Here is a 13354-nt window from a genome sequence, read left to right as displayed (position 1 = left end):
GTGTCCTTATGAAGACATTAGTCTGACATCCCGATGGGGACAGTGATGGGCAGAAGTTAGCTTCCTGAAGTCTTTGGTCCTGCCTTCAAGTTGTCCAAATTCTCATCAGGATTCTAAGCCACAGATTTTTATTTTTTTTTTATTTTTATTTATAGCACACACCCGAAGTCTTCTAAGAAAACTTATGTGACTTATGTGGCATAATGTGACAAGGGAATCTCTGTTTTCTTGACAAGTGTGGTATGACTCCTCCTTCAACTATGGACAAAGCTCCTTAACCAATCTGTACTTTGGCTTTCTAGTCTTAATGTAGAGACTCTAATCCTCTGCTTCATCCTGTTTCCCTCTCTTGCATCTTTAGATAGTAATTTTTTAGGCTAAGGACTGTCCCTGATTGTATAATACCTTGTACTCTGGCCTAAAATAACAGTTCAGTATTTTATTCTTAGTCCTGCCATGTGTTTTCTACGTGACACTGGGACAATCACTTGCCCTCTCAGCGTTTCTGTTTCCCTATCTGTGAGGCAGAGATAATGCCTACTTCCAAAGCAGATCCCTTGGCTGGAAGGTGCCACCTACGTGCCGAGAGCACTGTTATTCCCTCTGCTAATGTGATCATCATTCAATGTGGACAGGACAGTCTGTTTCATAGCAGGGGCTGTCCCCTGTGAATGCCTGCAATGGATCTGGTCTGAGGGCTGTACCACCTGCTGCATGGGCTGCCCTGATGAACAGTGGCATTTCTCTTTTCAACAACTGGGCAGCATTGTCTCCTGTTAGGTTTGTGTGAAGATAAGATGGGTTTTGTTCACATACTGAGGGTTTCCCCTCAGCATTGTTCAAACCAGACAGAGGCTTCTTTGACATGTTAGTGGTGCCTTGCTTCTGTTAAAAACATGAACAGTTTTTTACCAAATAATTGATGGGGGCCAGTATTTGTCTGTGCATTTTGCATTGTGGCAGTGCAATGAGCTGATATAGTTACTGTTATAGTTACTGTTCTGAAACAATCAATGAGCAAACAAATTATATTACATATTGCAATGTGTATTATATATCCTGTAACTTAGATTGACTCTGAATTGCATGTGTGTCTGCAAAATACAGGTGTGATGGCTGGGTTCAACATGAGTGGAGATCTTCAGAAGCCTTCTTCCAACATCCCTCTGGGGTCTCTGGCTGCTATTGGCACCTCGTAAGTCATTGATTAGGGAAAATTTGCTCTGGAGACTGCCCTGAGTGTGACCAACCTATTTCATATTCCCATCAGCCTTTTATTACTCAGCCATCTGGAAAATGAAAGTGTGGCTCTCATTCAAATTGTCATCCATTACCACCACATACTCTGGGTGGGCTGGAGATGTTTGCTAGTGCTCAGTCTTTCCACTGCTGGGTGGGATCTGTGCTGGGGTGCTTGTGCTGCTGCAGCCTGGCTGTCCCAGGGTGGGATGCAGAGTTCTCCAAGGCTTGGGAGTGGGATGTTTTTGTCATTCACTGCTGTTAATGTCAAAGGCAGGGGGAGGTTATTACTTTTTTCCCCCCTTTTTTCTATATAAATAGAAAAGAAGTATCAAAATTTTGTATTTTTTTGTTACTGGGACAATGAGGCCAAGAGAGGTGAGATGACCTACCCACCTGCCAGTCAGGGGAAACAGAGGCCCTGCATCGCCAAGTCGTGCTCTTCCTAAGGAAATGCTGCTTTCCAGGAGAACTTTTCACTGCTGCATATTGAAAAAAGAAAAAGTCCTTGTAGGTTTTCTTGCCTACTTTTATTGCCACCTAAATTACCTTTGAAATTATTTCTTTTAATTGTGTACCAATATTCAGTCAGGAAGGAAAATTCACAATTCGGAGGGATTCCTGCTGAAATTGGTGCTTGTTTTAAGAGGGGGGATTCCACAGGACACAGAAGTATCCCATGAATCCATCTATCCAAGGCTGTGGTCATTCCCTTCTCTGCTGTCTGGGCTTTACAGACAAAATTATCCCCCAGTCTGAGTATGGAGAGGCCAGAACACCAGAAGAGGCTCCTGGCTGAGGCTGCAGAGCAGGCTGGCTGTGCTGTATGGGGGAACCTGTGTACCTGCAGAGCCTCAGAATCACAGAATGGTTTGGGCTGGAAGGGACCTTTAAAGGCCATCCAGTCCAACCCTCTGCAGTGAGCTCAGACTTCTTCAACTTTTGGGATTTTAAGAGAGATGGGACCCCTGGGAGATGTCTTAAATCATGATTTATTCTTCTTCTTCTGTAGTTTCATGAAGGTGAGAATGTCTTCACTATGTTTGCTAGATATTTGTGGTCACAAGACCACAAGTTACAAGGTCTTTTAAAGGTTAATTAGCTAATTAACTACTGCTACAAAAGAATGTTTTTACTTTCACACCAATTGTTAATTATTTTGTCTTATATGTCTTTGCCACAATGAGGACTATCTTAACCTATCATATAATGGTACACAAAACTACTTGCTACACTTTAAAACTTCTTATTACCTTTTTATCTATTTCTGTATCTTAAGTTTAAAACCTTAAAACTTTCTACTACCTAGCTTAATGTCTTTCTGTCTAAACTATGAACTCACATTCTTGCCCATTGTCTCTGAATCTGGTCTCTAAGGTCTCAGGTTGAACCTTGTATTCATTTCTGTCTGGGATTGCATGCACAAGATTTTGAGTATTTTCTGTGCTTGGAATTCCCACATTCAACCTGACCAGGTTGCTCAGAGCCCCATCCATCCTGACCTTGAATGTTTCTGGAGATGGGGCATCCACCACCTCTTTGGGCAGCGTATTCCCATCTTTTACCTCCCTTATTGTAGAAAATGTGCAGCTCATCTGAATTGACCCTCCTTTAGTTGATACCATTACCCCCTGCACACCTAAGGAGTGCAGGGAGCTTCCCTCAGGGGTACCTGCAGTCATGCTGCAGCTGTCCCTGCCACATCACTGTGGGTAAGTAAAAAGGATTGGTGTCAAATTTATCCCTGAAGCTAAATCATTTAGGAACCATGCAGAGTGACTGCAGACCCCCACTTGTGGGCATTTGACTGTCTCCTGGCTCTCTTAGTGCCAGAATTCTCAATGGTCTTGTCTTGCTGTGAAGAAATGGGTTTATTTTTGCTGTTTGCAGGTGGTTTCTGTACATGGTCTTTGTTTTTTTGCTGGGAGCCGTTTGTACCCGTCAGTCGCTCCGCTATGACTTCATGATAGCAGAGAAGGTAATTTGTGGTTTTGTATAATGGTGCTTTCAGGTTGCCATCTGCCTTACTAAGTGCTTGAGTTTTCCAAAAGCCTAAGGAATTTGGGAACACATCCCTCATTAAAATTCAGGGGGATTTCCCCATTGCAAATCCCAGTGAACAATTGATTTGAATAGCCTTGCATTCACCAGCATATCCCGTAATGCCAAATCTTGGCATAATCACCCAGCAATAGTTTTAAGAGCTAAAGTATGGTAATGTGGTCTGATGATAAATGCTGTATTTTATTCAATGTCTCCTTTCTCATTGGTGAAAGCTTAGACCAAACTGAAATCTCTAAAGAACCCCCCTGCTTATCTTGACTAAGTCAAGCGAAGCTCACATTTCCATATCTAGCAGGCTGTAATTGCAGGGCGAGCAATAGGATTATTAAACTCGAGACATTCCACACAGAGTATTTACACGAGGGAGGGGTTGTAGTGTAACACACAATGAACCTTACCACTGCAGGCTTCTGAAAGGAGAGCAAGAGTTTTTGGTGTGTGCCATTGTCTTTCTTTGGATGGGATATAATTTTCTGTTATTCAGTATTATCCAAAATCATGGGTTTGTTGTATTTGACACAATTTTTTTTGTGATTCATTTGAAGCTGAGAAGTTTACATAGTTTGATCTATGTAACATGGTTTTAGTCTAAAATATCAATTAGAAATTCTGGCTTTGTTTCTTAAGTAATTGCAGCTCTAAACTTCTTCCACCCCCCCCAAATAATCTCAAATTATTGGTGGGGCTCTGCCACTTCCTGCTGAAGTAAAAAAAACCAAAAACACCTCTCTTTCAGGGAAAAAAGGAATTAACCTGCCTTCTCTAAGGCAACCTCTTTGTATGTCAGTGACTTAATGGGCAAAAAGTGCAGTAACCAAAAGAATCAGCTTTAGATGAATCTGCTGAAGAGAAAGAGATTGTTAAAGCTGTGCTTTAACTTCAGACCCTCAGGGGGAAAATGAAAAATCTCCTACTAATGAATGAGAAGATATTTAATAATGTCAAATACAAAAAAAACCAACCAAACAAGCAAACACCCCCCTCCAAAAAAGCAAATTCAATTTTCTTTCCCCTAATATGGAACAAACAAATGGTGCAATATTCATGTTTCTTCTCTGAATTATTAGACGATACTTTAGATTTTAATGACTTTGGAGAGAGGAAGGGAGGAGAGCCCATTGTTCCTCCAAACTCTCCCTTTCTATCACAGGTGAGTGAGTGCTTGGCTGCTTTTCTCTGTTACAATATTTGTTTGGCTTTTTAAACATAAAAATGAGATTCAGTAATTTCACTTCTAATGAGCTCCAACTGCCAATTCCTTGCAATGTATTCACACCCTCTATGTTCAAAACACATAGCAAAGCCTTTCATCAGCCTTGGTGAAAGGGACTCTTCCCCTCTAACCCTGATTTGAATGTCAAGTAGCACATTTAAATGCAAGCATTTTTGGCTGCTAAAATAATATATGATGTCTGGAACAACTGTTTGTTTCTTCTGAGTATTTCTCAGAGCAGGGTAGGATTAGAGAAGAGGGAAGGGAGGATTCCCCACTGAGTGTCTGTCTCTTGGTCTAATGAGAGCTGGTATCTGCTCATCTTTGCCTCAGGTTCCTTCTGTCCCACAAGATACAATTCGCAAGGCCAAGTGGATTTTCATGGGGAAATGTTGTGGTAGGAAGCTTGAACAGGTCTGGATCATGACATTAATTTCACATGCCTTCCCCAACAGGAAGCTTTTTATGGCTTTTTACCCAATCTCTTTTTGCTGCCTGCAGATTTTTTGTAGACAATTAAAAAAAAAAAAGAAGCCAGATGTAGCTTGAATCATCTTTGTCATCTTAGCCATGTAAATTTTTGTCATTCCTCCTAATAAAGCACCTGACTTCAGGGGGGACAGAAGCTGGGAAGACCTGTGTTCATTTAGACCCTTTTTCCAAGGAAGTAGGGGTGGGAGCAAAGGACATGTGGGATGCAGGGGACCTGCATTTGGTGACATCCTCTGCCACAGATATTTGTCTGCACCTCCAGCTCTCTCTTCAAAAGAGTATGAAGATGTTGGATTTGGACCAAAATGTGGGGTTTTTCTCTCTGTCTGGGCTTTGTGCTGGAATTGTCCCCATGCCTTGCCATTCTCTGTGCCTGGCTGCTGGCTGTCAGACCTCTGTGGTCTTGCAGGACTTGGGGTTGTCTCAGGTGACCCTAGACCTTGTTTTCCTTATTTTTTCTGTCCATGCCCTTACACTGCAGTGCCAGGAGCACTCCCATTTCAAAGCTTTCTTGCACAGTGTTTATATTGTGGGGTTTTGTGTATTTGGGTGGGGTTTTTTAGATACTCTGTCTGTGCTTGCAGCTCTCAGCAGTGGGGACCTGCTTAGGGGACCCCAGTCCTCACTTCTGTGTGCCAGACCAGCAGCTGTCCTTCCTTTCACTCCACACCTGCAGGAGATGCTCCCAGCTTGAAAGGGTGCTTCAGAAACCAGTTCTAAAACCAGCCTTGTTAGCACTATGGCTTTAAATTTTTTTTTATTAATGTTTCATGTTGGCCAAAGGAAATTCTTTTCTCATTGAAGACAGGAAAATAAGGTCATTGTATTATATCCTTTGGAGCGTGTTTTTTGAGATGCCATTTACTTAAGTGGCAATTTTGATTTGGTTTTACTGTGGGTTTTCTTTCAGGATTGGTTTTCCCCTCTGAGACACAGGGGTTTTGCTTCCTGTTTTGGATGGTGGGAAGCTTGGGCAGCTTTTCCTGTATATGATGTGCTCTGTATATAAGTGATTTCGCCTGAAATAAACTCACTTCCATTTACTTAAGGGGAATCTAATAGCTGCTGCTTTGCTGCAATTGCTCCAAGTAACAGAGAATTTCTTGGATATGAGCTTGTAAAATGGTTCTGTCGGTACAGGATGTTCAGTATTAAATTACTTTTATGGGATAATTTTCCTGTATTAATTGCTTGTACTTTATACCACAGACCAATTAAATTGCTGCTTTCCCAGGGCTTGCTCTGTTCATTTAACAACACTAGAAAATATCTGCAATCTTTTAAAATACATGTATTTAAGACTGCTTGGGTGTCTTTAAGGCATAACATAATGACCTTTGCATTCTCTCTGCTTCCTCCAGGTATCCTTGGTGGGTTTTTTGTTTTTGCTAGGGCTGTACATCTCATCCCTGGCCTCCTGCATGGGAGGACTGTACGGAGCACCCAGGATCCTGCAGTGCATCGCCCAGGAGAATGTGATCCCCATGCTCTCCTTCCTTGGACATGGGGTTAGTCATCCTTTCTCCAGGATTGCTGTCAAACCTTCACCTGAGCTTAAGAAGCCAAGATTTCTGTGTGTCTGTAGAGTGAGATGGGGATGCATGAAATGTGAGGAGAGGATCTGGTATCCCATGCACAGGCAGAAAAGACAGGAAATGGGTGGTTTTATTTAAAGAACCAAGCATCCAGCTGCCTGTGGTCCTTTCCTGCCTGTCCCCTGTGTGCACTGCCTCTGTTCCAAGCCCTCCCATGGGGTTTGGCAGTGTGCAGGAGCAGCTCTGCTTCACCATCCCAACATCTGGCTCAGCCAGCTCTGTGCCCTGCCCAGGGGTCTCTGTCCTGCCCCCAAGCACACACAGCCCCTCCTGGGCTGCCATCGGTCCCCTCCCTCCCCCTGACCCGCTTCTTCAAGGTGTCCCCAGCAGGACAGGCACTTAGGATAGAACTTTGCCTGTGGGGATTTTTGCAAACACCTTATCTGTGCTGGTGCTGATCTCGGCCAGGAGCAAAGGAAGTACCTCCCTCTCCTCTCCTCTGCCCTCCTGTCCAGGGCAGAAGCCTGAAGCTTTTGTCCCAGCACTTGGTGAAATATATGGTAACTGTCTCTTTACCTTTTATCTGTTTTCTTTCTTCTTTCCTGTACATTTTCTTTGATCTGTTTCTCTCCTCTGTGGTAACTCAGAGCTGAGTACGTGGCCAGCTGTGATGCTGTGGATTCAGCCTGTGTGCAGTGGAGAAGGGGACACTTCTTTGTAAGATAAGGTGCCATCAGGACACTATTAAATAAAAACAGAATAGATTTGAAAGGTTAAGTTAGGGGTGTTCTCAGCTTTAGATATGCATTGAAACAAAGTCTTGACTGGAATATCACAAGAAGCTTTTTCCTTGCTTCGTGAATAGTCTTTATGCACTACTGATACCAGTCACCAAGGACTCTGTAGTCTTGAGCTATATATCCATACATGATTTCCCCTTTTCTGACTAGGGAGAAAATAATTCCATCACTCTCAATAATCTGCAGTACCTAACTGTTTGTACAGAGTGTCTGGAAAAGCCTTATGATGTTTTGCTCCTTCAGAGTGACTTAAAAATACAGAAAAATATTTTTCAGTGTTGATATTTATGAATGTTTAAAAATATTTAAATATTTTGTAAGCATAATAATTTTATCTCTGGGTTTTTTTATGTTTCTCAAAGCAGTTTTCTTAACTAAAAGTTATAATAATAGCAAAAATAATACTAATAATCATAGGGAAATCAGGAACAATAATGACTGCAAAAACTTTCAGCTCCTGAAGGCAGTTTTCAGGTGATTCCAGAACAAGCTGTTCTTTACTTGGCAACCCTCATGAAATTCTCAGTGGTTTAGCAAAGTTGATTCCCTCTCTTCTCTGATAGTTTTCTGTCTTTCTGTCAGATTTTCTGCTCTGAACTCCAGGCAGAGTGCCATGATGGGAAGGGCTCAAAAAGAGGTGAGAAATCAAAGGCAGATCACTGTTCCCCTTTCCTTCTCTCCGCCACCTTGGGAATTGTTTAGATTTGGTTTATGGAGAATAAATACATTTAATTTGTCCTTACCAGTCTACTCCACATCAGTTCTTCTTTTTCATGGTTGAAGAAGGTGGTGTGGTCACCATAACTCCAGCTGATGGGAAGGACACAAATGTTTTCTGTGGATCTAAATCCAAGCCAGATGCATCCTGAGATCATCCCATCTGTTCCCCATCTCAGTACATCTTTCTGATACTGAAGATGCTTTCTGAGATCTGTTCCTTTGTCCCTGAGATGTATTTCTGTTCATTCTGAAAAGATGTAATGGTCCAGGATTTATCCCATTTTCTATTAATAAATAAGAGTGGAGGGAACAGAAATAGTTTCCATTTAAGCTATACGTTTATTAAAGAAGTAAATGCAGTTAAGTAGAGACTTAAGATATTTTGTAAGATACCTTGAAAGATATTTTTAAGCAAGTCTTTACACTGCTTGCACAGGCTTGTCAGGTGGCAAAATAGCAAGATGGTGCCTGGTCCAAGGAAGGGTATGTTAGACCTGGGATTAAAGTTCATGAGCCCAAGGCTCAGGTATTTCCACTCCCAGTGCCCTTTGCTTTGTGCCTCTTTTCCTTCTCCTTTCCCTGCCTTCACCCAGTCCCAAAGGACAGGAGCAGGAAATGTTTCTCCTGGCTGCCTGCCCTCGGGACACGTGCCTGGCATTGCTGGGCCTGCCTGCCACCCCCATGCTCCTCACCTGCCCACCTGGCTGCTGCTCCCCACCTGCTGCTGGGCTGGGTTGAGGGAGGGGACCCCATGGCAGACCCAGCTCGGCTGCCTGCCAGGGCAGGGCCAGAAGCTGCTGATGTGCAGCTGGCTCTGCTTCAGGCTCAGCTTTTCCAAGGGCAGCATGAGGGAGCCTTTTGGGTAGGCATTGATGCAGAGTCCTGTAGAATAATTAGAGATGAACGGTTAACTCTAATTAACGCGTTTTATTGCCAGACTTCCCATAAGCCCCACAAATCTCTCTGAAGGTTTATTGCTGCTTTAATGACGTTGTTTTGCCATGGAGATATGAGTGAGAGTGGATGAATTTACCAAAGACAAAGCTTGAATAAGGCTTAGGGATGAACTGGGAGCTCAACGGCTTTTGGCTTTCAGTCTGTTCTTTAATTTATAAAGGCCTGTGAGCCTCTGTTTGCACATGCATGCATATATTTCATTACTGGGGGGTACTGCAGACAACTCAGGTAACCACATATGGCAGCTGAGCAAGTGGGGAATCCTCACAGCAAGGTTCATGATTATTATTTTAAATGTAATTTTGTTTTATTTATGAACTAGAAAGGCCCCAGCAAGACTCCAGTGGCTGCGATTTGCTTAACAAGTCTCATCACCATGGCTTTTGTCTTCATTGGGCAAGTGAATGTTCTTGCTCCCATAGTCACCATCAACTTCATGCTGACATATATTGCTGTGGACTATTCCTATTTCTCACTGTCCTTGAGCCACGACATTCAGCAGAAACCTGAAGAGATCCAGATGAGAACTTCTAGACCTGCTCACTCTTCCCAGCCTTTAATTTTCAACAAGCCCCCCAGCCATGCAGCAGATGGGGTAATTCAAGGCAGATCAAATGGCACCTTGCTGGAATTCAAAAAAGACATGGACCAGCTTTTTAAACCATTTCTTAGTGAGCCAAGTACTTGCAAAAGAGAAGAAGCTGAGAATTCAACCCGAAAGGTCAAACGAAAGAAGGCGAAGAAGCCAGCCAAGCAGACATTACAAGACAGCTTTCTCCTGGACCTCCATGGGGATGCTCCCCTGGCTCAGAACAGCTGGGATGAGGCCACGGAGCCCCATGAGGGGCAGCAGGAGGTGGATGAGCAGGGTGGTCAGTGGGATGCATGTCTGTGCTCCCCACCTGCTGTGGGTGCCCAGCACATACCCAGGATGCTGGAGCAGAGAGAACAGCTCTCTGGTGAAGTGATGATGTTCCCTGGCCCAAGGGGAGAAGGTAAGGGCTGTAGGAGATGGGCATCTCCATGTTCAGAGGAAATTGTTTATAACCTTGGTCCTCCCAGTGCTTTCCTGAAGGCAGGCATGAAACGAGCTTTATATGGGGCTGTCATTCATTGATTCATGGCAGTAATATCATTTATTCCAGGTGAGGGTAGAGTTCATTGCAATGCATCACAGCAGAAGTTCCAATGCAATTTCCTACAGAAGATTAATCACAGGAAAGCAGGCAGGACTAAATTTAGTGTTGGGCTGTTTACGATATACTCATAATTCTTCACAGGCATGCTGAATGCTGTACATTAAAAAGGGTTTAGGTGTATCTTGGGATTTACTTCATCCTGGTGTGAGGTAGGATGGTTGGAGCTGTGTGACTCTAAAGCTCAGGCTATCAAAATGCAGTGGTCTCCACAACACAGGTGGAGTCCGTAGCTCAGCATCCATAGGTGAAGATGGGAATTTGTTCAGTGGGTGATGTATTTGATACAGCACGTGTGCATGGAGTTTGTCCTTCCCAGTGCTGTAGAGTTTCATCAGCATTAGTCAGTTAATCTTACTAAACCCCCCTGAGGGAGGAAAGTATTATTTTTCTTATTTCACAAATTGTGAAGCTGAGGCAGAGATAGACAGATGTGGCCTTCTAATGGACCTGGTAGCAAAGCTGGTAACTTTTTGGTTTTTTTCTTGCACTTCTTTTCAGTTTTCATTTTAGAGGTTTTGGTTTAACTCTGTCATACCCAGCTGTCAGTTAGACTTTTTGCTTTGGTTCCTGCAATCTGGTAATGTAAACTAGAGGGAAGAACCCCACATTACAGCTCCTTTCTAATTTTTTTTTTTTTTTTTCTCTAGAATCATCTCTAAAGCAACAAAATCCAGAACTGGGAATTCAGCAAATACCAGAATCCTTTTACTCCAGATTTTTCAGTCACTGGATTTCCTTTGCTGGTGTAAGTAATTTTCTTTTATTTTGAGCAGTGGTTTGGGATTGTAGAAAACAATAGGAAATTCCTCACGTATTGCAGTGTAAATACTCCAGTACCCTAAATAATGGCTTTTGATTCTTGTATTCCAGGTCACCTGAACAAAATACTCAAGGTCCCATGCATCCAGCAGTTCAAATTCAGGGAAAGCCCAATGGCATGTTAAATTAAATAACAACAGGAAAATCCCCAAACAAACAAACAAGCTCCAACCCAGCTCAAAAGTACAAATTCAAAATCTGGAGTCTTAGGACTTTAAAGATGTATGGCTGCATGGGGAAAAAAATCACTGTCCCTCTTTTCACTGTGTGCCAATCTGCTTTTTCTTGCTGTGTGATGGAGTGAGACATCATCTTCAGAACTGTGTTGCTTTTATTAATGGGCCAGATTCTGCAAGCTTGGGGTGGGGTTTCATTAGTGCTGACTGCCTGATACCAGCTGCCTGGCTATGAAAGTCCATCTTTTGAGGGAGGAAAGGAGAGCATTCCTACACCATGTTACTTTAAATAACTTTTGAATAGCTTCTGCCTCAAGCTGCTGAGAAGTTTAAGACACTTAAATTCATCTTGGGAAGATGGATTATTGGGCAGATGACAGAGAAAGGGTCAGATATACATAATGAATGAGCCATATGGCTTTGCTGCATGGATGAGGATTTCATAGCTGTGCATAAAATGTAACAAACCCACTCAAATAACCTATTAAAGCTCGTTAGTTTAATACTCAGATGGAGTTTTGACACCTACTTTTCAAATTCATTGTTGCTGCTGTCAACAGCCAGCTCCTGGTGAGGGGTCCCACTGGGCTGCAGCACCAGGGGTGGGCTGGGAGTGGTGGCCCCTCTTTAGGATGACATCTTTAGGGGGTTGTTTAGGGGTGCTGATGCCATCTCTGGTGTCATATCTAACTTGGCTCCCAAGTGCATGTCCTGGCAGAGCCATCAGCTCTCTGCCTTTGCAGGGGAATTTGCTTGTGGAGATGATGGATGTGCTCATTAAAGCAAACTTGGTTTCCTGTCAATTATCAGGCTTGGGAGGAGGTTGCAACAAAGCTGGGATGGGATTGACAGTGCAAAATAAAACCCTGAGCAAAAATCAGATGTGTTTATTCATCCTGACTACTCTCCCCTCTCTCCTCTCTTGGAGCTTCACTGATTGTGTCAGCTGGGACCATTGTAGCTCTGTCTTTGTGTGCTGCCCCTTGCTGTTCCAAACATCCCCCATGGAGATGCTACCTCTGCCCCTGTTTGTATGCAGCTTGAGCCAAATCTCCTCCTGAGCTGCTGAGCCTGTGGATACTTCTCTTGGAGAAGCCCAGGCATAGACCCACCCTGCCTCTGGGACTCAGGGAAGCTCACTGGAGCTACTCCATGCTGCTGAAGGTGACACTGTAACCTGTGCTGTCCCTCCTTTTAAGAGTGAGACCAAACACGGCTCCCTGTAACCTGGGCTTTGACTCTCAACGTGGTCTTACCTCCCAGACTCTGGGGTAACCACAAACCATGTCTTTCCAACAGGCAATCGTGTCCCTCATCATAATGTTTGTCATTCAGTGGATCTACACCCTTGTCAGCCTGGGAGCAGCAGTTATTCTGTATTTCTACATTGGCCAAGTGAGCCCAGGACTCCCTCTTGGTGAGGTTTTTTTTTTTTTTTCTTTATTATTAAACCTGCTTAAAAATTCATTAAACTTTAATTTAATTTAACTTAATTAGGAATTGAGACTCTTGTGTTTAATATGCAGGTGACACAGTGAACGATGACAATTTGTTTCATTGCAAGTTTAAATACATTTTCTCTCTGAGCCTTTAATTTTCTGTTGGATTCTAACTGTAACTAGCATTGGTTTGATAGTTTGAACATGGTGCTTATTGCTTTATTATATTGTGCTTTAAATGGCAAAACCAGGTACTAAGATTTGATAGGGATGGCAGTTTGTAAATGTATCCCAGCAATGAGAAAAATCTTCTGTAAATAAGTTTTATTAAACCTAATCAATCTAAACCCACCTGAAAGAAGTTTAAGGAATGAGAATTATGATGAGTGTCTCATCAAATCTCAGCATTCATAACTGTGGAACAAGAGAGCCTTTTTATTCCAGAACTAAACATGTTGAATATGTTGGGAACATAATCTGGGAAAATACTTTTAGGCAGAGGGCATTAGAAAGATCTGTGCACATGATCGGCTTAAACAAGTTCAAAATTAAACAGTGAAGCACATTCAGAGGCAGCTCATGAGAGCCCACAGCTCCTTGGCAAGGCCACTGCAGGGGTTTGCAATGTTCTGTGTCTCTGAAGGGACATGGTGTGGGCATCCTCAGCTGCTCAGGAGTGTATCCACCCATCCACCCATCCA

The 13354-nt window shown here is 43.0% G+C and overlaps 1 protein-coding gene across 3 annotated transcripts in view; it reads left to right on the top strand.

Annotated features, from left to right (window-relative positions):
* The window catches only part of SLC12A8 (solute carrier family 12 member 8), a 50842-nt gene that overhangs the window by 32123 nt on the left and 5365 nt on the right, over window positions 1-13354 (top strand). For all 3 annotated transcript variants that reach the window (XM_015635455.2, XM_015635452.2, XM_015635453.2), the window contains 6 exons: window positions 1108-1195; window positions 3130-3217; window positions 6370-6516; window positions 9343-10015; window positions 10867-10964; window positions 12514-12631. In XM_015635455.2, coding sequence (XP_015490941.1) covers window positions 1108-1195; window positions 3130-3217; window positions 6370-6516; window positions 9343-10015; window positions 10867-10964; window positions 12514-12631 — 1212 coding nt within the window. The remainder of the gene's footprint in view (window positions 1-1107; window positions 1196-3129; window positions 3218-6369; window positions 6517-9342; window positions 10016-10866; window positions 10965-12513; window positions 12632-13354) is intronic.

The sequence above is a fragment of the Parus major genome, chromosome 7, assembly GCF_001522545.3.
Source record: "Parus major isolate Abel chromosome 7, Parus_major1.1, whole genome shotgun sequence".
NCBI classification, from domain to species: domain Eukaryota; kingdom Metazoa; phylum Chordata; class Aves; order Passeriformes; family Paridae; genus Parus; species Parus major.
Note: the sequence above shows the minus strand (reverse complement) of the source record. Positions and strands in the feature narration are given on the sequence as shown.